The sequence below is a fragment of the Schistocerca serialis genome, chromosome 6, assembly GCF_023864345.2.
Source record: "Schistocerca serialis cubense isolate TAMUIC-IGC-003099 chromosome 6, iqSchSeri2.2, whole genome shotgun sequence".
NCBI classification, from domain to species: domain Eukaryota; kingdom Metazoa; phylum Arthropoda; class Insecta; order Orthoptera; family Acrididae; genus Schistocerca; species Schistocerca serialis.
Window position 1 is genome coordinate 535,098,671 of NC_064643.1, and position 26,096 is coordinate 535,124,766.

Here is a 26,096-nt window from a genome sequence, read left to right on the forward strand (position 1 = left end):
ATCAAGATGCCATCACATGTGAAATCACAAACTGGGAACTCTTAATAGCTGTAAAGTGTTGTTTATTATCAGTGTTTGTAATATTAGTGTTGTGAAATGCTTTTTGTCCGTTATTTTACTTTTAGTTGTAGTTTAATATAATCGCTAAGACGTGACAGAATCTGTCCGGTACTGGTCTGTGAATGATGTTGACTTAGTAATAGTAATGGTAATAGCAATGACAGTATATCATTCATGAATTACTTATATCATACATGTATTACTACAATTAAACAATATTCGCTAGGAAAAACAGAAATGGTCTCACTTGTTGATTATATGCTTCAGTTTGCCATGTACTATACGAGATCGAGAAGACGAATTATGTCTTCTTTGAACAGACGAGATCTAAAAATCAACTCGGAATCGTCATATTCTTTAAAGTAATTGAGGTGGTGTATCATTCCGACAAATAATTCTGACAAAATCTCATCAGCACTGTCTGATTGATCACTATTCGTGCCATCGTGAAAACTTAGTCTGCATTTAAACTCGCTAAATGGCCCGACATTTCAGGTTAAGCTATCTCATGCTTATACTCTTGTTAGGCGTTATTCTGGGTTGGTACAACTCGTTTTCCGCTCTGTTCCAGGAATAGGGCTTAACCGACTGCCAACCAGATTTTTTAGAATCGGCAATGTGAATGCTGCTTTGCCGTTAAAAACTCTGTCACACCACACGACCATTTGATTTTCATTGCATTACTAATTTCTTACATCTAATATTCCAACCTTTCGCATAACGCATGGTGTTTGAATAGATACTAGGCTAAACGAAGCGACGTTGTGTTGAAAATCCGTCAAATGCGTAATCATACATGCATACTCATGACAGTGACATTGCCTCGGTCCCGTTGCCGTCCACTGTGAATCGACTATTAACCGTCATGCTCGCTCGCCATTTATATGTCCTGAAACAGATCCTGGTCGTCACATATTGTGATATGTAATGGTATGGTTATGCAAGACCAAAAAATGCTTGGAAGCACAAAGAAAATTAAAGTACTTCAGTCGATGTTGCTGTAAGATAACTAGTCTCTTTGGTAACATCCTTGGTAGCACCGTCTCGTATGTGTATTATCATTGTATTCTTCCGGTTTTAATACGTGGTAGTTGAGGGATGTGGAAGGTAATGAATTTGGATTTGCTATATTGTAAAGCATTGATTACAGCAGTTTGTTATTGAATATATGGTGTGAAGTTTTTGTTAATTAATTGTGAACTTTCTTGTTTTTTTCAGGTGCCGGTGGGGTTAATGAAATATAAACAGTTTGTCGTAGATTGATCGTTTAAATGTTTGAAAAAGAAATGCTGTACATAATATGAATTATGTAAATTTTGAATTATTGTGTAAGTTTTTTTGTAATACATACAAAACCTTCCTTGAAAAAATGCTCCCTTACAGACTTGTATTATACGAGTTGTTGAATGAATAGGAAGGAATATTATTTCCGGTAAAAGAAACTAAGGCATGCTTTTTCGTGGTTCTTTTGTTACGGTTTTGTTGGAAAAGTGCTTAATCAAGAGGTTAGTAGCTAATACAATGTTTCAATTTGAGAGATCCATACTGCCGAAGTGACGTCACTTGTCCTTGAGTGGACCAAGGTGCGCGTTGCTTATGCGCGAGAGTTGGGAAGCCATTTTGACGGGTTTCGTATTCGCTGTAAAAGACACAAATAGGTTTACAATAAAATGAGTTAATACTTATTTGGTCAAGCACCTATCTAACATCCGTTCGTAGTAGCTTGTTTTAGAGTATAAAATTATAGGATCCGTTACAGAATAAATATAGTGCTGTTCTTCGGAAACGGGCGCGGGGGACTTTGCCGTTGGGGAATGTTGGAGTACGTATATATGTAAAACGATGAAGTTCTAGAAGATAATAGTTATATAAGTTAGATGCTGCGTAAACGTTATGAAGCTAACGGTTTAGTGATACGTAATGCGTAAGTTCATCATATAGAGCATGAGACAAAATTCGACTTTCTACTTTTTTTCCAGGTTTTACGGAAGAGAGTATCACTCGTTGAAGAAAATAGATTCTTTATGACCATATATTGCGCTATGGTAAGTAACTTTTTAATACTCCATGTAAATTGCAAATTTATGCAGGTCTTCCGATAGATGGCGGAAGCTTTGTAGATTACGTCATAAGGTCTTCCATTTTCTTATTTTGGAATACAGCTTACTTTTTTCCTGTGTGTTTCGACATAAACATTCGGGCGACAACAGTTTATTTAAAAAGTAGCGTAAACTTCAAAATGGACATTGTATTTATTTATTTTACTTAGCGACAATCATTATTTTAATTCTCGTGCGTGCGTATGTCGTATAAACCAAAGGCTTTTTTACTTTTATTGTGCCGAACTTTGCTGACGTTTCGCGCAGTGTTTGGTATAATAATCGTTTTAGGAATATACCGGCGTTCAGAATCAGGTTTTGTTTTCGTACCTTGCATCTCATGTGTTGATCCACATTAGTCTCTGATACTAAAATGCGACTAATATCAGGTCTAGCACATTAGGATTCCAGAACGTTGACTATGCCTGCTAGCAATGGTTTGTCTGTGCAACGTGGTTAATGCTTTTGTAGCTTGTACACGAGGAATAATTCCCTTCTCTTTCTGTCGTTCCTTTTGCAACTGTTAATCAACTACCAACTTCATACTGCCGGTGGATATCATTTTTAACATCGGCTTGCACCTCTATGAAATATGGGTGTAGAAATAATTCGCTTTGTGGGTTGTATCAGTAGATTTTTCGGAACTTTTCGTGTATATATAAAAACACCTAAAAGAACTATGAAATGAAGCTTCGAAAATAATGAGTCTTCAATATATCTACCTGATGAGTTAGTGTGTGTTCATATTCTTTAGTCAAATGTTTAGATTGTGAACGCGTGGCCAAAAAGCTATTTAGATAAGAGTTTTAACTCCTGTTACAGCACTAAAGCGGACAGTATAGCTTACTTCTAAAGTGGGATAGTTGGAGGTACTTGTAAATATGGAACTAACGTGCAAGTAGGAACGCCAGTTTGATGCACATGAAATGTGAATAATATCGGATTAATTGCTAGATGTCTCTATCGACCTTTCTCAGAGCTGTGTGTTATATTTATTTTATTTTTTTCCCCCTCATCTGTCGTCCTACCTTTTCAGGAAAATGATACTGATTAAATGTTTTGAGTGAAACCCAGTTTCTTGCATAAAGATTTTAAAAAAATCTTAATTAGATATGAATAGCTCATTGGTGATGTTACGGATGTTTGGTAACAACTTGTCAATGAGTTTAATAACTTGTTAGAGGGTTATCTTGCTTTTAACTTTCTGTTAAGCCGTGCTTAAATGATGCATTGGAACTATGTTGAGAGCTGTTTGACAACCAGTTTGCTACAAAACTATTAAGCATTGCTGTATGAACCTTTGTGTGCAGTGATATTTTTGTTGTCCCACTTCTCTGACTGGTAATGGGCAAAACACTTGTTTGAAGTGTAGGCTTTAGCTTGCAGTGGAAGTCAGATGTGAGTAGTTAACAAAGCAGACAGGAATATAATAGGAACTTTTGAGGTATGGTATAACAGAAGAGCACGAAGATACATTAGGTGACTTGTGAAGACCTGTTACATTGAATTGAGGAGGAAAGAGTTTGTCATAATTTGACTAAAATAAGGGTTAGGTTGATAGGGCTAATTGATAATCAAGAATAATTTGATAATGGATGGAAGGGTCAGCATTGTAGAAGAGTAGACTAGTACAGATAGCTGAATTGAAAAAGTCATTGGTATACTATGAGATATACCTTTTCAGTATCTTAGTTTTTGAAATTACCAGATGTATTCCAGTTTTTGCTGAAGGAGATGTGTTGGGGTATGCCCTTCATAGGGTCATATCTGAATAGATTGATTTTTTGTTTATTTGGCCCAATATTTCCTTTACATTGAAAGGGCTGTCTTTGCCCTAATCACTAGTTTGAACAGAATATTCACTTGGTAACTAGGCTGTAACTCCCCATCTGATTTCACATTTATGTATTTGCTATTGGCATGAATACAGCACACATTATTTTAACATAATTTCACATATGTTAATAATTAAGAATTGTGCTGTTTAAGGGGTGGGATCCACATAGAAAATAAACACTAATAATAACAACAACAACAACAACAACAGTCCACATACTACCATTTGGCAATCTTATTTCACAGATATGTTCATCCAGAAGGCACATGCTACTAGTCTATTATGCTATACAGCATTTGTAGACCAAAATTTTGTAATTTACAATCGTGCAGTGCACTAATATACAACACCCACTTCACTACTGTACTTGGTATTAGAACCACATGATTTCTCTTTTGTCTGGATGGTTAGTCCCAGCTTGCTGAGGAGCAACTCAGGATTCGCAGGGGTGTAGAGATTGGGAAATTGTCAGGGTCTAAGGAAATCCTTACTAGTTTTCCCCAAGGGTCATCTCTTCACTGCTTTGAGCAGGTTATTGTAGGTGGATGTTCTGATGTGGCATGTCGTATCATTATGTATGGCCTCTTCTTGGTTATCTTGTAACATTGTAGACATTACAGCTCATAATGTGATATTTTAGCTGTCAGAAAGTTCAGCTTATGCCACAGTTTCCTTATTATATCATAGACCATTGCATTACCAAATGCATTTCATACTGGTCTGTAACACCTTGTCTAATGGCACATTCCCAGAGGATGTGATTTGGGTCAGTGATCTCCTTTGACAATTAAACGTAATTATATTTGTGAGATGTATGTAGTTCCAAAATGTGAACTTCTCTCACTACTTACACTTTTCAGTTACTGTAGCCGACCTACTTCTGTCTAGTTAACTTTCCAACCAACAGCCAAACTATAATGGTCAGACAATGGTTGGGTAACCTCACAATGTATAGTAACTGAAGATTATCTGAAATGTCAAAATGAGTACAAGGAAAAGTTCCTTTTGTTTTAGAGTTAATTCTCATTGAACTTCATTTGAGAATATGGAAATAGATTCATTAAAGGGAGGGGGTGGGATAAATATTTTCCCAACATCATTGGTTAGTTTAAGACACCTATTGTTTGTTGAAGGTGTGAACAAGCTCCATAGAATGCTGTGTGGACTGCATAACATAGTGTGTGCAGGGCATATAACAATGTGCACTAATTGCGTGTTTCGACGCACTGACATGCACGGCCTTTGTTTTGCCATTGTGTGAAAGTTGAAACAATTTGTGCAGTTAATGAAAGCTGCTGCCTTGTTATGTTTTAGATCTATTTGGCTATGACTTGTAGCATATTATTGGGAGTCGTGGCTTGGCTCTGTGGTAATACAGATCCATACTCCATTTGATCCCAGATCAGTTCTAGCATTTTTGATGTTACTTTTCTCTTCGGGCTCTCTTCCTTCTGGAATCTGTATTAAACTGTAGGTTCCACTGTAACTAGGTGCTCAATTTGGTTTAAACTTCTAAGGAAGGCAACAGGATACCACTTCTAATAGGACCACACTTTGTAAAATGCAGCTATGGCTTTGAAACTAATTTTCAGGTTGAAGATGGCTTAGATTGTGTGTGTTATTACTTACGTATTGGCAGTAATTTTGTTGTTTATAGAACTAAGGTCAAAATTGTGCCTAATTTAGGGGCCTAGATGATAAATGATCCTGACTGTGCTATGAATTGTCTAGTAAGACTGGTAGCAGTGCAATTTGAAGAAGTGTCTGTGGAAAGAATGGGACATACTTTCTTGTATGTGTTTGTTACTTCGTTTGATTTATGAGAGAAACTGTCATATGGTAACTCTGTTTAAAGGAAATTGTTACTTCAACAGTGGTTTTGGACAGTTACTTCACAGGTGAAGGTATAAAAAATTTAACCTTCACCACATACAATTGGAATTTTGTTTATAGCAACCATCCCTAAAGGGGATGTGCAGTGAAACAATATCTTCAACTACAATCTCGGTCATGGTATTTCCATTTTACGTCTTTATAAACGTAACTGTATTAATATAGCTTAAGATATGTATTTACAATGGACATAAATTAATAGTATTGAAATTCAGCTGTAGGTTTGTTAGGTGTCTGGTAATACCGTGCAGTGCTTTGAATGCTTGGAGAAATTAATGATCAAATTACAGATGATGTCAATAAAATTTTATTTCTATTGCTTCTCAAATTTAGGGTTTAGTCATCTGAAAATTTTCTTCAGAAAAATCTGATGACTGTACTTGTTGAATAACTATGGAATGTAGTACCAATCACCATTAAACTCCTGATTCTCTTAATGACTCAAACTCCCATATATAAAACAGCTTCAAACATCTAATTACTGACGTGTCTTCATGTGTTCAAATATTTGACGTTAAGCATGTAAGTGTGAAAAGTTGGAAAAGGTTTGAAATTATGTTTAAAGTTTGTTGAATGTCATGAAGCGCTCTAGTTCTCAAATACTGGCTGAATATTGTGTGGTAATTTGCATACCATGAATTATGCAGTATCAAGAGGTATAGTTTATAATTCAAAATACTAGCCCTACTATGTTAAACCTGTAACATAAGACTATAGGCTGCCTCTTAATAAGTAGATTATGGCAGCATTTTGAATTTGGTTAGTTTTATGAAATAGGCTACTGAAAATAAAATTTTTTTGTCTGTAAGCCGTTAGATAGGCAACCTGCAACTGAGATTGGGTTATTGTACCTCGGATTAGTCACAAAGTAATACTGATAGTTATCTAGTTGATGTACACTATTTATTCTTTTCAGTGCAGCAGTTGAGCTAGTCTTATGTAAATTGATTGATAATGCAGCTGCACTTTAATGGAGTAATGAAAAAGGTGGTAATGAAATATGGGGAGGGGAAATAATAGCAAGAGTTGTGTACTACACAGTGAGTCAGCATGCTGATGGGACTAGTTGTAAGGAAAATAGGCGAAGTTTGAGAGGACATCACCAGTCAACTTCAGTATAGAACGTTGAATGTCACACAAATACATAGAAATTTAAGGTGATTGCTGCTGACTTATCTAATTTTCGGAGTAGAAAACTTCTTGCAGTGCTAGATCAAAAGTGCTTGCATGCCCATTAACAAACAACATATTTGATAACTTAGTGGACACCTCTCCCTCCCTCCCTCCCTCCCTCCCTCCCTCCCTCAATCCCTCCCTCCCTCCCTCCCTCCCTTCCCCTTTCCTTCCTGTCCCCCATTTACATTTATTTACCCTTACACGCTGTTCCAGTATCTCGCACTGTTCAAATTCAGATAATGCTAATGGCTATGCTACAGGATCAGGTGAAATGTACTTATAGTCTGATTTTTTAAATACATAGCCAAGCCATTTGCTCAGCAAACTGCTTAACTTTGTTAGTGATTGTTGAAGTTTTTTGCATAGAGCTTACTGTAATGCCCCAAATGTTTTCAAGGGGGTTCAGCATTGTATGGAGGGCAGGTGGTCTAACTTCCTGATGCAGTTGCATAATTGTCATACTGACAGTGAGATACTGTGGTTTGTCTTTCAGTACTAAGCTTGAACTTACTTGCAAAAGTGACAGAATATGGACTGAAACATTTCCGGTGCTTGTTGTGCAAGCTAGTTAGTGTAGGAAGACCAAGTGCTCTCCTTGGTGCACCATCCGCCTCCGTAGCGTAGCAGCGGTAGCGTTTCCGCCTGCCATGCAGGGGGCCTGGGTTTGATTGCCAGCAGGGCACTGGGTATTGTGTGACCTTCATGATCATTTTCATCATCATTGACCCGTAAGTCGCCGAAAATGGCGTCAATTGAAAGACTTGCAATACGGCAGCCTCCTGGCCAAACAATGCCATACTATCATTTTCGTTTGTTTTCATGTAAACTGTTAAAAAATAGATTTCTTCTGTATTTCTTAAACTAGTTGAAAGTTCTCATATTTTAATTCTGGTTTTTGACACAGTGTACAGTTTGCTGTAAAATACACGATCAGTAACTAGACAGGGAAGTGTTTTTTCAGATTAACATTTAGGAGAAGGTACTCTAAGTAAAACTGGAAAATGAAGTTTCTCTTGGTAGGTCAGAGTGAAGTTCTTGGAAGTAGGCACTGAGTTGATGATGTACTATTATTTTTTATGAGAATTGTTGGTGGGCAGTATAGTAAGTTATCTGAAAACTGTGATATTTAAAAAGAGAAATGAAATAATCGTGTGGCATTGTTGGCTGGTAGACTGTCTGGAATGGTTTGGCTGCCTGGTACAAGTGTTTTTATGTAACAATACTTGATCAGTTTGCATGCTGATAAAGATGATGTGAAATTGTTAAGACAAAACACACATCCAGTGCCAGAGTGCAGAAACTATCTGAGCCAGTTGGGAGTTGAACATGGAGCCCGCAATCTAGAGGCTATCCACTGGTTAACAAGCTACCAACTTTAAAAACAGATATAGTTACAAGAAATTTAGGACCTCTGATGCATGTAATTTTCATCTCTTTTTAGATCTTCTGGTTTTCTTGATGTGTATAACAAGTATGATTTACACTACTTTATTTTCCACCACTTCTGTATCCTCTACCACTGATTATTTTTTTCCTTTGATTGTTCTGTAAAAAATGTAATCTGGCCATCATTTCCAAGAACTTGGGTGGAGAACAACAAACGGGAATATTTTCCGGTTTTCAAGTATTTTCCCAGCTAACAATCAGAGTATGAGATGTTGTAATCAGACCTATGTTTTCCCAGGAAGATAAATTGCTGAGGCTTATAGAAATTTGGCGATAATGATCTTAAATAGCAATTTTTTTTTAAAAAAAAGTGCTCTTTATTTAAATTGCTGTGTTTTTTTGCAGTCTAGTAGGACTTTCAGAATAGTACGTTGTTCGTGGAATTATTGCTACCTAGAAATATTTTTTTTCCATCCCATCAGCAAATAACAAAGATTATTAAACAACATTTTCAGCATATTTTTGTCCTTAAGGGGCTGCAGATGGGTTGAAATCCAGAAATTCTCAATTTTTGGTTTTTTGTTGATCTTAATCTAAGAAATTTCCACTGTCCAATGATACTATAATACGTATGCATTAATACATATATATTATTGCCATAATTCTCGTTTATTCATTCATCTAAACAAAACAGTGTAGATGTGACAATGTACAATTTCAGTTCTCAGGCTGAAACTTGATTTTTGAATTGCTTCTTGGACACAAGGGACTTTTTGTATGGCTGCACTGCGCAGATGCCTCTGCAAGCTCATCATCTCCTTCTGATATTCATTTCTTACTTTTTCCAATTTTGTTTGTGTAAGTTTTAAAGTATGGAGTTAGTTTGTTTTGTGTGCACTGGGAATTTTCTGCAGTGTACTGGGAATTTGTTAATTTTGTTATTATATAATTGAGTTTATTACAAATATATAAGCCTTGGATAGAAATTGCTGAAAATTTAAAAAATAAAACCACATGCAGAACTTCAGTGTTGGAGTTCCCGGAAAGAATTAAAGTACTTAGAGCAATGTAGTACATTTGAAGAAGAATGTAGTGAAGGTAACGTAAATGTAGTAACTGATATGGATATATTGTGAGAAGTATTTTTAAATATCACAGTTTGTGAACAGTGTGCTGAGTGTGATCTAACACTTCAAACTGAAAGAAGTGTTGGACTGGTTACTATATTAAAGTTTTCATGTAACATTAGTACTACGTTCTGCGATTCCTCTGTTTCTCTGAAGTATGATGATAGATAATGAAGGGTTTATGACAAATATTTGGTTTATGTACTGAGGGCAATTGGTAAATATGCAGCTGATGGTGCAGTGCTGTCTGGCCTAGTGAATTTCCCCCTCCACACCTTAGATTTGCAAAATGCTATCTAAAAACATACACACACCGTAAATGAGTTAAGAAAATTGATCACGAATTGTGATTCATACAAGTATTGATGGAAAATGGGAAATTATAAACTTTGACAGCCAGTGGGTGGATGTGTGACACTGCAGCACAGTTTCATCATGCAGCTGGCAAGGGTAGTAAACAGGGGAAATGTCGATACCAGGGCATAAAGTCTTAGCAAATTTCATTCCGTATATTCTGTTGCATGGTAACTATGCTTCAGGACAGGCATGTATGATGTCAACACAGGTCAACCTAGAGAGGCAATAGAATGAGAGGACCGTGCAGTTGTCAGAGGCAATCAGAGCCCCAGATTCCTTGTCATCCTCAGTCCTTCATGCAGCTGGCACTTCAGTGACCACAAGGACCATTAACAGACAGCTCACTGAATGGGGGCTAAGCTCATGATGTTCCTTGTGCTGACTACCACTGGCTTATATACCTCAACAAGCCCATTTGCTTTGGTATCCAGCGCATTAGACATGGAATCTCATTGATTGGAGTAGAAGTGTCTTAAGTGGTGAGTCCCACTTCGAAATGAGCCCAGGCCGACTGCCGAAGACGTGTCTGGAGAAGCCCTGGACAGCGATGGGATACCAACCTGTTTGTCACTGACCTTAAGGCCTGACCACTAGGAGTGGTTGGTGGTCAGGGGTGCATTTGACTTTGCCAGGACCCCCTTTGTCTTCCACGGAATCCTTAGAGCACAGTGGCATGTTGATGATATTCTGCACTGGGTTTTTTTCCCACGCCAAGCCATCAAGGGCTTCCAATTCAGTAAAATAATGCCTGCCCACAGACAGTAAGAGTTTCTACAGTTTGTCTGCATGCTTGTCAAATACTTCGTTGGCCTGCAAGGTCACTAGATCTCTACTCAATTGCGAATGTTTGAAGCATTATGGACAGGACTCTCCAACCAGCTCACAATTTCGACGATCTAACACGCCAGTTGAACAGAATTTGGCACAATTGCCCTCAGGATGACATCCAGTAACTACCAGTCAATACCAAGCTGAATAACTGCTTGTGTAAGGGACTGAGGTGGACTGACACTTTGACTTGCTCAGTTTCTGAAGCAGTGCAACCTGGAAGTTGCAGGGGTTCTCAAGATTTCCAAGAATATGAATGATTGGAGGTAAGATTTGTCAATTATTTATGACGTGGGAATTTAAAAGCTTTCAAAAGCAGTTCAGGAAGAGAAGCCATATTCCGAAAATGTAACTATCAATTATTTGGAGTGCATAGACCACCTATGAAGATGAAGATGAATGGGTACAAGGCTGTAATGACTGGAAACCACATTCTAGGGAAAGAAATTGAAAGATGACAGAGGATTTGGTGTTAAGAATAGACTTGCAGAGAATTCAAAATTATTATGGCATGGCCATTAATAGTGTAGAAGAAAAGAGAAGAGCTGTATGGGCAGTTTTTTGTTTCACCTCTCTTCAACGGACAAACTAATTCATGGTGTATGCCCTCCAGAAAGTGACTCAGGGTGTAAATACAACAAAGCTCAGCAAAATTGTGAGAAATTTACTCACAAACCAGCTGTCCTTTTGCTATATTGAAGGTTTTGAAAGAAACTTTCAGAGATTCGTCAGATGTAAAGCTGTGTCTTCACAGCTGCACCCAGATTCCTGGATGAGTCTTCAGCAGTGTAATCTGGGCTAGAATACATAAGACAGTGTTTGTCAGTTAGTACACTGCATGTTAGTGTCACTTTCAGTGAAGGACATATTGCAAGGTATGAATTTCTGAAAAGACTGCTACAAGCTGTTGGTGAAACAGATGTTAAATTTAGATGAAGAAAGACTAATGGCATCAGAACTGTTAGAGACCTTGAAACAAGTGATAGAACAAGACGACTGTGGAAAAGGAAATTTCAAGATGATACAGAAGATGCATTGACAACTTAGAATGGCTGTTTCCCTCAAGTTGTTTTTGTTAAGAGTGAAGTGCACCTTTTTCAGCTCCTGTTTGCCAGAATTTGTTAAGAATTACAGGATATACTTATTAGAATACTGTGCATGTTTTAACATGGGGGTTTTCTTGTTTTGTAAATAACAGAGAAGTTAGAACCTTACATACATTAGAAAAATTTAGATAGTTTTTATTTTGGTGTCTACTTTTTACAAAAATAGTTACCTTGAAAACTAATAAATATTTGTAGAAATCCCTCTGTTAAAGTGGTTTGAAACATGTAAGCTACAAGCTGGCAAGTGATCTCAAATATTTTCTGAGAAGGGGTGTCTTTTATAAGAATAAACTTTAAATTAAGAAAGGAATTTTCCAACCTGTCTGGAGCCATCAAAGGGGGTACTACTAAAGCAACATGATCCAGGCAGCTGTTTGATAGTAGTTACTGTTCATATCATCCATTCTTGCTTGTAAAAGCTGTGTGTTTTCAAAAGTATTCCATACATATGTGCAGAATTTCTCGTTTCTGCATACATGTTTAGTACGAGCTACAGTTTGCTAGTATTTTATAAAGAAATCAATTTAGTTACTTTGTGAAAATTTTCAGGTATACTCTTGCTTGTATCTTCAGTAATAAGGCCACAGCAAATGCTGAGCACAGAAAGCAGAAATTTTTCTGCTTGTTTAGTGCTAACGAAATATGGATATGTTTTGGTGCAGTTAAATTATAATAGGACAATGAAAAAAGCCCAGGAGAGGAAACCACTAGTAGTATGAAAAGGATGGACTGCTACTCATCACATAGAGGTGGCTTGGAGTCGCAGATAGGCACAATGAAACGTCTGCTCAACATTTAAGATTCCAGGCGGAAAGGTCCTTCTTTAAATGGAGAAAGAGCGCGCGCGCGCACACACACACACACACACACACACACACACACACATACACATACACACACACACACAGGAGGGGGGGCAGCAGGAGAGTTAAGTTCCCTGCCCTCGCTAGCTGTGGTGAATTTGCCCTGTGTGTGTGTGTGTGTGTGTGTGTGTGTGTGTGTGTGTTATTTAAGGACGGCATCTTTTTAAGCTAAAAGTTTAAATATTCGGTAGTCATTTTCATCATGCCTGTCTCTGATTCAATGTCTCTTCTATGTGGTGAGTAGCAATATGGCCTTTTCATTTATTATGATTAGTATATTTTGCTAAAAGTGTGGAAACATAGGTTGTAAATGGGGATCATTCGGCGCAGTTGAACATCTCTATATGGTGTAGTGTTAAAATAAACTATGAAACGTATTTAAAATAATTCTCTCGCATGAAAGGCCTCATGTACTGTGATTACAAATGCATTTGTTGTGTCTTTGTGAGTAGAATAATTGACCAAAGCCCCAGTTTGGGCAGATAACACTTCATTGTGCGAAATGGTTTAATTCAGTAACAATAGTTTCCGTTTCAGTATTGTGGTCATTTACTTGTAGTTTGTCTTGTTCATGTGGTTTAAGTGTATAACTCGATATCATTTTAGTGTACTATTTGCACTAACCGCAGTGGGAGTGCTGTCTTTGTGTTTGTTCTCTCTGGATATAACTGTTCTGGATGCGTACTCCACTTATTGGACTTAGTCACTGCATTGCACAGTCTAGAAATTGTGTGTTTGCTAATATTTTCTTGAATGTTTGTATGAAATTTTTGAATGTATCTCACAATGGAAACTCTAGGTAGGAACACCAACAATTTGGAAAAAGAGATTGCTACTTACTGTAAATATATTGCTACTTACTTGGTTGTGCTGCACCAGAACCTACTTGTATATTCCAACATTTGGAAATAACCGTATTTTCTGTTGTTTATACATTCTTTTCCTTCATTGATGAAATTAGTAGACATTGTTAGTCATGTGTATGTACCATAAAAGAATAATGTTAAAGAGTACAAGGAATTTCCTTTTCTTTTTATCTATCAGCTAACTGTAGAAAAAATTCTGACTTTACTGCTCTGAGGATATGGCCACTTTTCACACTTTTACACCTGTCTTTCAAAAACTAAGTCGTTTATTTGATCACTGCTGGAAAATAATTCTCTTCCATATCAATTACCCATATGCACCTAGTATTTGTCTGACTCTGCAATCATATTTTGCCACTTCTACTCACTTTCTTCCTTGTTCTGTTGCTGTTCAGTCTCAACTGCTACATAAAATTCACTATAATTACTCTGATAAGTAAGGGGTACCTGCACTGCATTTTGCAAATTTCACCTAGAAATCACTTTCAGTAATAAACAGATAATTTATGTAGGACAATAATGTAAGAGTTCTTCCTAGACTAACAAAGATTTAACAAAAGAAATATGAATGCCTGTCAGCAAATTTTCATACCTCAACATATCTCCAGTCAAAAATGTTACATCATCTGAAAAATAAAAATCTTCTCTAACCCAATCTGGACAAGTGTGTGACAATTATGGGATGTAATTGAAGCTTAAATATGAAGTCAATTCACAAGTTTTCATTCACACATTTAACAATTTTTTTCCTATTTTGACCTTCGCCAGAGTTTCTCATTGCCCCATTTTATCTGTAAGGGACTTGCGCGCCTCCCCCCCCCCCCCCCCCACCCCACCCCACCCCACCCCACCCCACCCCCGCACCCACCACCCTTCATTATAAGGGTATTCTACTATTCAAAGCCCACATTCTTATACACAACACCTACCATAAAATAATTACAAAATCCTAGTATTTAACGAAGATACATTTTTTTCCTTTAAAGAAACTATTTCTTAATAGATAACTCATTAATGCAACTCGCTCAAAATGTTCTGTTGAGCAATCCCCTGTCCCTGATTTAATCTTTGTATGCATACTGAACTATTCAGTAGCTCAGTCACAATTTTGTTATCACAATAAACCGAATGGTTCTGTGTACATTTGTGTTGCAAAGGTACTGTATATTAAAAGCAGTGTTCAGTAATTCCAACCTATTGCTTGTCACATAAATATGTGCCCTTATTTGTGCAGGACACTTTGTTAAATAGGCATTGCGCAAGAGTCACACAAACATGTACCTTGCAGACTATTTTATTTCTAGTAATAAACCGCATTAATCATTGCTATAATCAGAAATGATCTACGAATACACTTCAGACCATCTATGAAACAGTTTTTAACCTATTTTGCTTTACTGTACATCAAGAAATAAATTAGCAGTTTATGAGCTGTAGGAACACAATCATGACGCAGGGCATGCAAACAAGAAGAGTGTAACATTGGGTAAAATTACAATAATACAAAAAACAATCAGGATAGACTGGACTATTGACAAAGTTATATAAAGTGATATCGAAATTTATATTTAACCAACACTCAGTAATGATTGTGTCTTTAAATTTATGATCTTAATTTTAGAAAAAAATATTAATAGAAACAATGGCATCAGACAGGCTTGAAATAAACTCTGACGAATTTAATCACATTAAGAAAAGGACAAAGTAACAATATACAGAAGAACTGGCGGGGGAAATACCATATCGAAAAAGTGATGCACACAGATATGCACAATGAATGCTTCCTCTTAAAGTGTGTCTGATGGATGACACCTGCAACGAAAAACACCATATTTCTAACTGTAGGTTAATAACTTCCAAGCACTTCTACATGTGTACCGCAATAATAAATTTGTTAAAATTATTACAACACACAATTTTTATAAAGTTTAGGTCACTTTGACTGACAATTCAATAACTCTGATTAACAGTTAAAGCACAGTGCCACATTGTGTCATTCATTTTCCGTATGTCAGTAAGAGAGAAATTATGAACGAATGTGTGGAAAAATATAATTATATGTGTCTTCTACCCGAAGAGTGGTTTGAACACCACAGTGGTTACTAGGCATAGTCTTACTGAAGGTTGTATGTCATTGCCTTCCTCCAACCTGACTTTCCCAGCCACTTAGAGAACAGCAGTTTAACTTCAACTACGAACCATGGTGCAAGTCAGCATTTTTCACATTAACAACACTGTCAGAGATGAAACAAGTGATACATGACAGATGAAAGTTCTAAGACTGATTGGGTATTGAACCGGAGACTTTCACATCTCTAGTCTGCCACTTAAACAAGAAGCCAAAATATAGCAAATATTTACTATCTGCTCAGGACAGTAAGTGCACCATTTGGCTGTAAGGACAGAGTACTTGTTCAAATTATAATTCCAGGTACCTGGAACCACTGAAACACATTTCAAAAGGAATATCGACAACGTAGGAAAAGACAGATTGCTACTTACTGTAAGCAAGACACATTAAATTACAGACGACCACAGAAGACACAAGGCTTTAGGCCATAGCCTCTATCAGCAAATGAAACACACATCATTTATACACAAGCAAGCACACCTCATGCACACATTACCACCAGCTCTAGCCTCTCGGCATTCTGGGGTAGCCATATGCGCATGATGTGTGCTTGCTTGTGTGTGTAAATTGTGGGTGTCTCTTTTGCTGATGATGGCTGTGGCTAAAAGCTTTGTGTCTCTTAAATGTGTGTGTCTGAATTTTAAAAGGGAAAGTAATGTAATCGTATAACATTTGATATAGAGATTAATTGAAAATTTACATGCAGGAATACAACATTGTGTTTATACTTTTCATTGTAAAATGGAAATGTTATTAATGATGGAGGATTATCTTGTGGATAACAGACTTGAAGCATTGTTGACAGAAAAGTACCAAAATTAAAAAGTGAACTGAATGTAAAAACACACACAAACACACACACACACACACACACACACACACTATCCACACTTGTATGTCAGCTGGGAAAGTATTTATCTATAGTAAATGGTTACATGGCCAATTACTTGCCAAAGCAATGACAAACAGAACTAGAAACACTCATTTCAGTTTACACTTAATTTCGTGTATTCAGAATTGACAGTATTTCATTCAGGGACTAAGAACTTTAGGGGAGTGGCTTTACAAAATAAAGAGATATAAACAATGTATATAGCAGAAGTTTCTCAAGAGACGAGATACAAGAATGGGATGTTGATGTGTCGTCCTTCCAAAGCCTGTCTGTGTACCTTCCTTCTTTCCTCTGTATCCCCTCTTGTATATGGATGCAAACAAAATACTTTTGTTGAATGCAGATGTCAGTTGTGTATGTAAGGTTACTGGAGAGCACAGAAGATACATTACCACCTTCCTTCATGCATTGTTTGCCGGAACTAATGTTAGTCAGCTATGGATCCTGCAGGAAGTCGTGGTGAACATTTCTTGTACCTACCAAAATCCCTGCAACCACCAGTGTGTGTTGCAGAGGTGGTTGCAGTCACAGTTCTCACTTGACATGGCTGTGAATAGGTTGTATGTGTGTCAGACGTCAAAAAAATTTTTGTTACTAATGATGGTCGTACAGTTAATGTTGACACAGCCTTAAACTAGAAATATTGCAAATTATGGTAATACAGTGAACTAAGAAACATGGAATAGGATGAAAACTCCAGAGCCATGAAAATTCATACCATTGACTTTTTTTTTTTGTCACTTATGGTTTCTTTTTACAAAAAGAAATTAAAGGTCCATAAACTGGATTTCGTGTTAATATCGTGTACTTGATCTGTTCTGTTCATAGCTCACACATTTATATATGGTAGATGATTGGAGAATGCTGCGTTATCACAACATGGGAATTTTACTTAACTTTATTTGTGAAACTGAGCACACTTAAAAAAAAACCTCACACATTTATATCAGACTGAAGAAGTTTGATCTCATTGCTTTACAACTGCTTGGAAGATGGTGTTGAAAACAAAATTGTAGTCAGTCTGGATATTTTCTGATGTGTTGATGTTAGAATGATCACATTATATGTTGTTTTCAGTGGTACTTCTTGTCTCAAATTTGTCTGAGACAATGATACTTTAAGAATCTTTTCCTGATGGCTTCTTGCACGTGAAAGTTCATTATCATTTTAGGACAACAATAAACTTACTTTTTTTTACTCAATAAAAGGTGCCCACCTTTTGTCATAGGACATGGAGTTTGCCTTTCAAGGGAACTGTACCTATTTGTGATCGACACTTTCGTCCAAGTTAATGATATATGCAGGGCTTGGCCAGAAATGATAGTGTTAGAAGATGCCCAAGTGTTTAGAAAAAAATAACAATTTTGGTGCAGCTCAGGTGAGGCATGAACCAATTTTGTTAGCCTAGTTTCAAGGCGGCAGTTGGCCCAGCGGAAAGGGCACAGAACAGTAATCAGAGGGTCATGGTACAGAATCCATATGTGGAAATCATTTTTATTTTAAACTTTTAAGTTTTGTACAATGCAAATAAACCAAAATATTGTTCAGCATATTGTATTTATTAATATTTTCATGAAATGCATGAAAAGGATCGGCAAAGAAAAATATGGGATTGCAAATTTGCAAAAAGGATTGAAATTAAAGTATACAGGACTTTGTATTCCGTTAGCTTCATTTTAAGCTTTGAACAGTCTATGGCTGCTGAATGTGAACAGTAGGTGACCAGTGCAGATAAAATTGGCCAGTGGGACCATGGCTACCTGTAGCTGCAGAACTCATTTACTCATTATCTCTCATCTGAGTTAGATGAATGTTTTGAAAATATTGTGAGAACACAATGAGACTGTTGTGAAAAATATATAGTCAAGCATGCGAGTTGTGATGGTGTAAAATTTATCAGAATAAAAGTTTGTTTGCAAAGAGTGAACCCTCAGATTACTATTCTGTAACCTTTCTGCTACGCCAACTGCTGCTAGGAAACTGTGCTAGTGTAAATGGCTGATTTCTTGCCTGGCCTGTGCCAAAAGTGCTATCTTTTTCTAAAGACTTGGCCATCTTGAGCTCACAATTATTACTTTCATTTCTGGCCGAGCCGTGCTGCGCATATGGAATGTTTGCTGTTCTTTGTACTGGAGGATATTTGGCTAATTCTGGTAGGCATTTATCTGATTGTTCTCTTCAAATTTTCTTGACAGAAAAGGCATTATTTTTATCATAAATTTAAGCAATGTTGGTGGGTTCTTGGCTACCTACTTCAGAAATTGTCATCTTGTAGGTTTGTCAGTCAGTTTCTGAAGAACATCTGAATTCAGAACACACTCTTTTGTCAAATGATCCTTTAATAGAACATGATCTTCAAGTTTTTTATCTGTCAACTCCTTTTGAATGCTTGTAAGACACAGCTTCTGGTAGTTTTGGACAGATGGTGTCATCAGTCTTTCCATTGTTAAGCATCATGGAGATAAGCAAACATTAACATTTGAGTGGAATATACGACACGTAAGTTAAACTTCCTGTAATAGGGGTGATGTTGCAGCAATTTATTTATTGGATGAAAAGCGTGAATTGTCGTTTCGTGTTGTTCAAATTTTCCATCTTCATTTTGTGAGAGTCTTGCAAGTGGCATACATGTAAAATAGTTGTGAGTAGTTAATTTCTGCCAATTCTTTTAATAGGAATAACAATAATACAATTTTGCCTTTTTTTTATGAGCATTGGGCCGTGATCTAAGACTTATTTCGGTCTGATTTTTCATCTTCCAATGCAGGAGACATAAAAGGCTTTAACATCCCAGAAAGCAGTTAAAAGCCGAGGAAATGGAACTGTTAATGTATTTTCAGGTATCGTTCAGTTTGTGAAATCATCAGACCGCTGCCTAAGATTGCGTAGTTGCGCCGACTTGTTATGATGATTTATTTAGTACTTAGACCCACTACTTGTCTGATTTCAATCCTCCTCTTCTCTTAAAGCTGTTTTTGTTGTAGTTCCTGCATACACATGTGCAAGAGATTGTATGTACCCTGGCTGTGGCAAATGACTTTTGTAGGTTCTCCATGGTGTTCAAATATTTGTGTAGCTTTCTTGTAGGTTTAAGCACTATGTCATACTGTGCCTTAAGAGTGTTCTGTTGATGTGATCTGTGACCGATTTTATGAGAAGGAGAACTTTCTAGTTTTTCTTTTTTCACTATAATCTCCAGATCTTTCAGGATGTAGTCGTCCATTTGTTTGTTTGTCAGGGTAGCTCATCCTTCTGAAGTCAGTTCTTATATTATCAAGTTTGCTTTTTGGGATGGTGGTAGAAGTTTTTGTGAAATTGTGCGTCCGTGTGAATATGCTTTCTTTAGACTTTACGTTGGTTTTCTAAGTATCTGTACACCCAAACAGTTCAGCTTACTGAGCTTTTATGAGAGTATAACTGCTTTCTGAGTTGATACGGCATCTGATGATATCTCCAGCATTATCAGAGAAATATGGTGTGGACTACAGCCTAATGCTAATGCCCGTAAAACAAAATCACCAAACACTCAAATACAGCAGTGAAAGTGCATATAACATACTATATTGTTTCAGGACACTGCTTATTTTTAAAGTTCATTGAGTGGGGGGGTAAGTGTTCCTGAGCCTTGGTTGTCAATTGTCATATACTCTACAGGAATATAATTCTCTTTCTCTGCGAGGCCTGCTCATTTTATAAGAGGATATGAAAAACAGGGTTCGGACCCCTCTGTCACCACCCTCTCTCATTGTAACAATCTTTCTAGATAAATGGAAGATCACTTTGTCACAACCTCATCTTGGAGGTAAAAATGTAAATGTCTTGACACTAGGGCCTCCTGTTAGGTAGACTGTTCGCATGGTGCAAGTCTTTCGATTTGACGCCACTTTGGCGACTTGCACATCGATGGGGATGAAATGATGATTAGTACAACACCCAATCCCTGAGCGAACAAAATGTCCGACCCAGCCGGGAATTGAACCCGGGCCCTTAGGATTGACGTTCTGTCGCGCTGACCACTCAGCTACCGGGGGCGAATACCTCGAAGGTGAAATGTTTATTTTCACCATTACGATGCAAAATTGAAGGCATCAGCCATAATAATCCGGTTTTAATTGTTGCCGAGCTGCAACTGTTACAGTATGAAATGTAACTACTGTTGCGAAATCTTCCCCGCAGGTTGCTGTGATATTCAGTTGATGGCTTGCATGGACTGCTAATTTAAAAAAAAGATATATTTTTAATGCACACTGCGCTGTTGTAGCAAATAAACAATTTGCTTATTCTGACAAATGAAAAATCTGTTCTTGCTTTGTTACCATTTTGTCAAGCCACCACACTTGCAATGCCATCTGGTGGGCACGATGCAAACTTAGTGAATTTACAGTTTTATTCGTGCATCAATAATATTCTTACATGTAATACTTTGGAAAATATAGAAATTTGAAAATGAATGACTCATAGTATGATTCAATCTTGATAAAACCATGATTTCTGAGAAACAGCTTTGCAACTTCACTTTGCAGGATTAGAACTTGAGCTTGGATCCTGGCCACTTTGCTACCAATTAGGCCGTCTGAGCTTACTGCCCACATTGGCACAGAACCTAACCATCTTAAGAACTGCTCCTACGTGTTGGGGCTTCAGTTCAGTCAGAGGAGGATGATGAGATGGCATAATTGGTAATGCACTGCCTGTGAAAGAGAAAGATCCAGCTTTGAATACTAATCTGGTGCATAGTTTAAAACTTCAAAGTAAATGATCGTGTCAGATATTCTGTTGAGAATAAAAAAAATTTTTCTCAAAATTACAGAATTTAACAAATAGCTTATCCTGTGCATAAAGAAGTTTAGTGTGACTGCATGTATCCTGAATCGTGTGATACCTGTCGGTGAATGATAAGATCCAGAATGTAATAGTCAGTTAGTCGTGATGTATGTCAGATATCGAAGTTATGTGGAACTCCTTGCTCTGCTTAACATTTGGCTCTTTATACATTGGTCCTGTGTGTCTCTAGCATGTACAGAACTTCAGTGATACTATTGCGATACTTATGATAATCGGATGAAATGAATTATTGTTAGAGATCGCTGATAAACTGAATGTGCACGATTTTTCGTTCGCGGCAGCAGATATAACGGAAGTCAAACTTTTATTAGTTTCTCCTGTGACAGACAGTCTCTCTAAGCCTCACAGGTACAACAGGAAACATATATTTTTTCATATGTGAATTATACATTGCCTGTCAGTTATGAATGAAATATGAATGCTGTGCACAACTGTGCAAGAAAATTTTCATTGTTGTTTTGACACTCCTATAAAGTTGTGTTACTTTCATTTTGGCTATTCGAAATTGTATTCTGTGATTAAAAACATTTTGTAAGTTCCTCGTACAAATGCTGTGGATGAGAAATTGCTCATTTTGGTCTCGGTAATTCTATCTCTTTGAAATTAAATATGTGGTATGATACCATGTTAATAGTGTTGAAGTGAACTTTTTCAAGGCAGCTGGGATTGCATTGTCTGTGTAGTTATGTCTTTAGCAACTCGTAATGAGGAACTAAAAGCTTTTTCATATAGCTTATGTTTCTTCAAATGGCAGTCTTGCTTCTGGTAGAAGTTATTTTGTAGTGCGTCATACGCTAGTACCAGTTCAAGTTATGGTCTATAGTTGGACCAACTTGTATTTGATTTTTGGGTGCGTGTGCCGTGAGAGACGGGGGGGGGGGGGGGGGGGAGATAGGTACACAGCCTGTCTCAAAGCGCACATTCCCTTAACCATCCTCAGTTTTGTAAAATGTCTTTCAAAAAGCTGATATGTAGGTGCTGTACAGTAATATTTTTCCCAGGATTTAGGAACCTTCCCAGCAACAGGAATGATTGTCTGGTATGGTAAGCGTAGCTTGTAGTCAATCTTTCCCTTCCAGTCTTCTGTACCTTGAAGTGTTCACATGGGAGACTAAACCTAAAACATAATGGTTCAAATGTAGCTAGTGTGGGAAGAGGACTTTGTTATTAATGGTTTTTTTTTTTTTTTTTTTAATGCAAAATAGGCTTCAGAATCACACAGCAACACTAATACTTTACTGCCAGTAAAATGACTAGAGTAAGCTGGAAACACTGGTAGATTTGTAATTGTAGAATAAATAATTAAAGTTGCTGTTTGAAGGTGTATTTGGATTGGTAGTGTAAAGGGAGTATAAAACGTATCACATCTGGAATTGCTGTTTGCTGGATGATTGGGGTTGTAACATTGATTTTCAAACACGCTACAGATATTGGTACTATGACAGCAAAACATCTTTATTCTTCACGTCCATATATTTGCAGTCATCTTTCCCTTCAACGTGACAATGCCACGATGCACATGAGCACAGTGACATCTGTAACAAGCACACACATTGGTTTCACTGTCATCAGCTGTCCTGCAGACTGTTCCGTCTTGGCCTCGTCCACATTTCATGTGTTGCCAAAACTTTTTTTGATGGTGATGAAGTGATGCAAGCAGGGACGAGGTTGTGGTTCTGTCAACAAGGAGAAACATTCTACAGTGACAGCATCAACAGTTGCAATACCTGATGATTTTGGACTGAATGGTTACTTTTCGGTTCACAGCACCATGATTGCTAGTCAAAATAAGTTGTGCAGAATCTGCTGAAATTGTGACGAATGAAGTTGTTTTTTGTATCCAACTAAGATTATTTAATATCACATTACAATAGAATATGAACAAGGCAGGTATTAGTTCAGTAGGTGCAAATGTGTTTGATGTGTACATTGATTGTGCAGAGAGGATTGGGTGACCAAAAAGATGTGTTCTCCTGTATGAATTCTTTGTGACAGGACTACAAGTCTGTACTCATTGCAGTGGCAAAGCAGTTTATCACTAAGTATTGGCATTGTAGAAGCCAGATTTGGATTATGAATAGACTGGAAGTGCTTGAAATTTGACACTACATCAGAAGGATGGACAGAGAAAATACAGAATGTGTGTGTGTGTGTGTGTGTGTGTGTGTGTGTGTGAAAAAATTGGTCAACGCATGGGGGGGGGGGGGAGAGAGAGAGAGAGAGAGAGAGAGAGAGAGAGAGAGAGAGGGGGGGGGGGGGATATCTGGACTTGTATAATGGCTTCCAGTAATTGTATAAAAATGGCATATATAGATGAAAAAAAATCTTCTCAACATTGGAAGAGAAAAAGAGTAGACAAAGTTTGTCAGAGAACTCAGAACTACAAAAAAATTGTAGTCTTTGTTATTAGACATATTTCTAAATTGATTCTCACACATCCCTCTAGGATGATATAGAATGGTGGCGACATATTGTCATTAACTCCAGAAGGCTCTAATACAGATGGGAAGCCATCTTGATCAGTATCATCTAAAAACACAACTTATAACTCTCTGATGTTGGTCAAAACTGTGAAACAGGTTTAACATCACCCATAAATGTGTCCCAGCCATCCTCATTACAACTGAGGTGAAGTAACCTGATAGACCGCATTGCATTGTCTTGCTGATAATACAGGTCACCTTTGGAATGCTGTAGGCCAACAAATGAATGTTTGTGATCAGATAGTTTTTCTGTACCATTTGCTGATGAGGTTATTAATGTATCAATTATTAAGTTTAAGCCTGTATAACATGTCCTCGCACCAAATGTCATCTTCTTGCAATCTTAGCAGATGTGTTGCCTCAATTGGTTTTGCACTTACTTATATCGTGCTGTCAACTTGTACAAAGGTGTACTGTGAATCGTCTGTCCAGATCACCTTTTCAAAATGTTGTGTATCCAATGGTGGTGCTCCTCTCTCTATTGCTAAATTGCGAGCCTGGTTCATGGTGCACGGACCCAGTTGCAGTCTGTTAAATGGTTTCCAGGGGCAACAAAAATTTTGATTTTTCAGTATTTCATATAATGACTGACCGAATTTAAAGTTCCGTCATAATCTTCTCATTAAGAGATATAATTTTATATGAAAGGTTTAATACAATGTCACATATGAACATCGGAAGCTGTGTTTTATATAAAATCTTGAGGCTGCTTAATTCACAGTGCACACACTACCTAGACTTTATTCATCCTGTATTTGAGAAAGAGTGCACTTAGAAACATCTGAAAATCCTTACACGTAATTTAAAACCTTTACAAAAAGAGAGAGAGAGAGAGAGGAAAAAAGTTTCACTTACTACTTTCTCGTTGTTCATTCCATAAAACTTTGACATCAGGTGTGAATTTACCTGCAAAATTATATCATTGTATGACATTGGATTGGAGGTGTGTGAAAACTATCTTTGGTTTTAAATGGATGGCAAATTGCCCAGATTATATGTATCCAGTGTTCCCTAATAAGAGCATTTAGTGGATTTCATTAATCTTGAACCATAATTTCAACTCTTTTGTAAACTTTTCTCACTTCAAATATTTAACACACTAGCTAATTTGTAATGCAATCAGAAGTTTGAAGCTGTTTTGTACATGAGAGTTAAATTTTTTTAAGAATAGGGTGTGGCTGTTTACTAGTGCCCCTGTGTCCTTTGTTGTGCTGTGGGCAGAGGCACATGAGTTTAGTGCTAGCATTTGTACCCCATAGTGAGGCAGGGCTCTCAGTGGCATGACTGCTCACATGTTGCATTGGAATGGGGAGTGATTTGCTGTACTGTGGTCCATTTTCGTCTGTGGCAGTGACCGTAGTGGCAGCAAAGTTTATCTATTCGAAATATGCATGTTACACCCATGACATTAGTATGTGAACAGCCCAGTGTCTTGGATGTACTCGGTTGTTATGCATATGGGCTGTCTGATGCTTCCTAGTGATAAGACACTGAACTATTCTATTTACCTTAACAACATGGCCAGTCTTTCTCCAACACAGCACATATATTTTCTAATTTAATTGTGGTAAAACAATATCCAATAGACTATTATTGCTGTTGGTTCATGTCAGATTGTTGGTCAGTGAGGAAGAGACTGCAGAGATTATAGTTGCCTGCTGAAAAGTAGCTTAAAAATTTCAACTTTATGGTACGATTCAGTTTTAATTTTTTTTGTACTCGTTACTGTTTTTTTCCATTGTTGCATAAAAACTTTTGTGTGTCTTAATTGAAGGCTTCATAATAAATCTGTAAAGTACATGCAACAGTTTTTCTCTCATTCATCTGCCATGTTTGTAACTAGGGATAGATACCAAAGATATTTACATAAGAGAAAATAAGTGGTTTTATGTGAGGTGGAGAACATCCTGTGGTTGTTACCAACTTGACCTGCATGCATTGATACATCAGTACTCAAAGTAAGAAAAATATTTTTGCACCATTACTCCACAAGAGACTCACCTGTTATCTGTATTAAGATCCAAATTGTTTTGGTGCTGCACTGTTAGGTTTAAGAAATAATTTTGGATTTTAAAAGGTCTCCTGTTAACTGCAGGTTTGTATTTAGTTAAGGCACCACTACTGGGAGCTACATTGTGCGATTTCAT

At 37.2% G+C, this 26,096-nt stretch overlaps 1 protein-coding gene across 3 annotated transcripts in view; it reads left to right on the forward strand.

Annotated features, from left to right (window-relative positions):
- Positions 1-1,126: 1,126 nt before the first annotated feature.
- The window catches only part of LOC126483765 (serine/threonine-protein phosphatase 1 regulatory subunit 10-like), a 106,800-nt gene continuing 81,830 nt past the window's right edge, over positions 1,127-26,096 (forward strand). The window contains exons 1-3 of one of the 3 annotated variants that reach the window (XM_050106912.1): positions 1,127-1,167; positions 1,279-1,388; positions 2,040-2,105. In XM_050106912.1, the coding sequence (XP_049962869.1) occupies positions 2,085-2,105 (21 nt within the window). In that variant the 5' untranslated portion in view covers positions 1,127-1,167; positions 1,279-1,388; positions 2,040-2,084. Of the gene's footprint in view, positions 1,168-1,278; positions 1,389-1,636; positions 1,883-2,039; positions 2,106-26,096 lie in introns of those variants that run through there. The other 2 variants (XM_050106914.1, XM_050106913.1) reach the window with 2 other exon arrangements.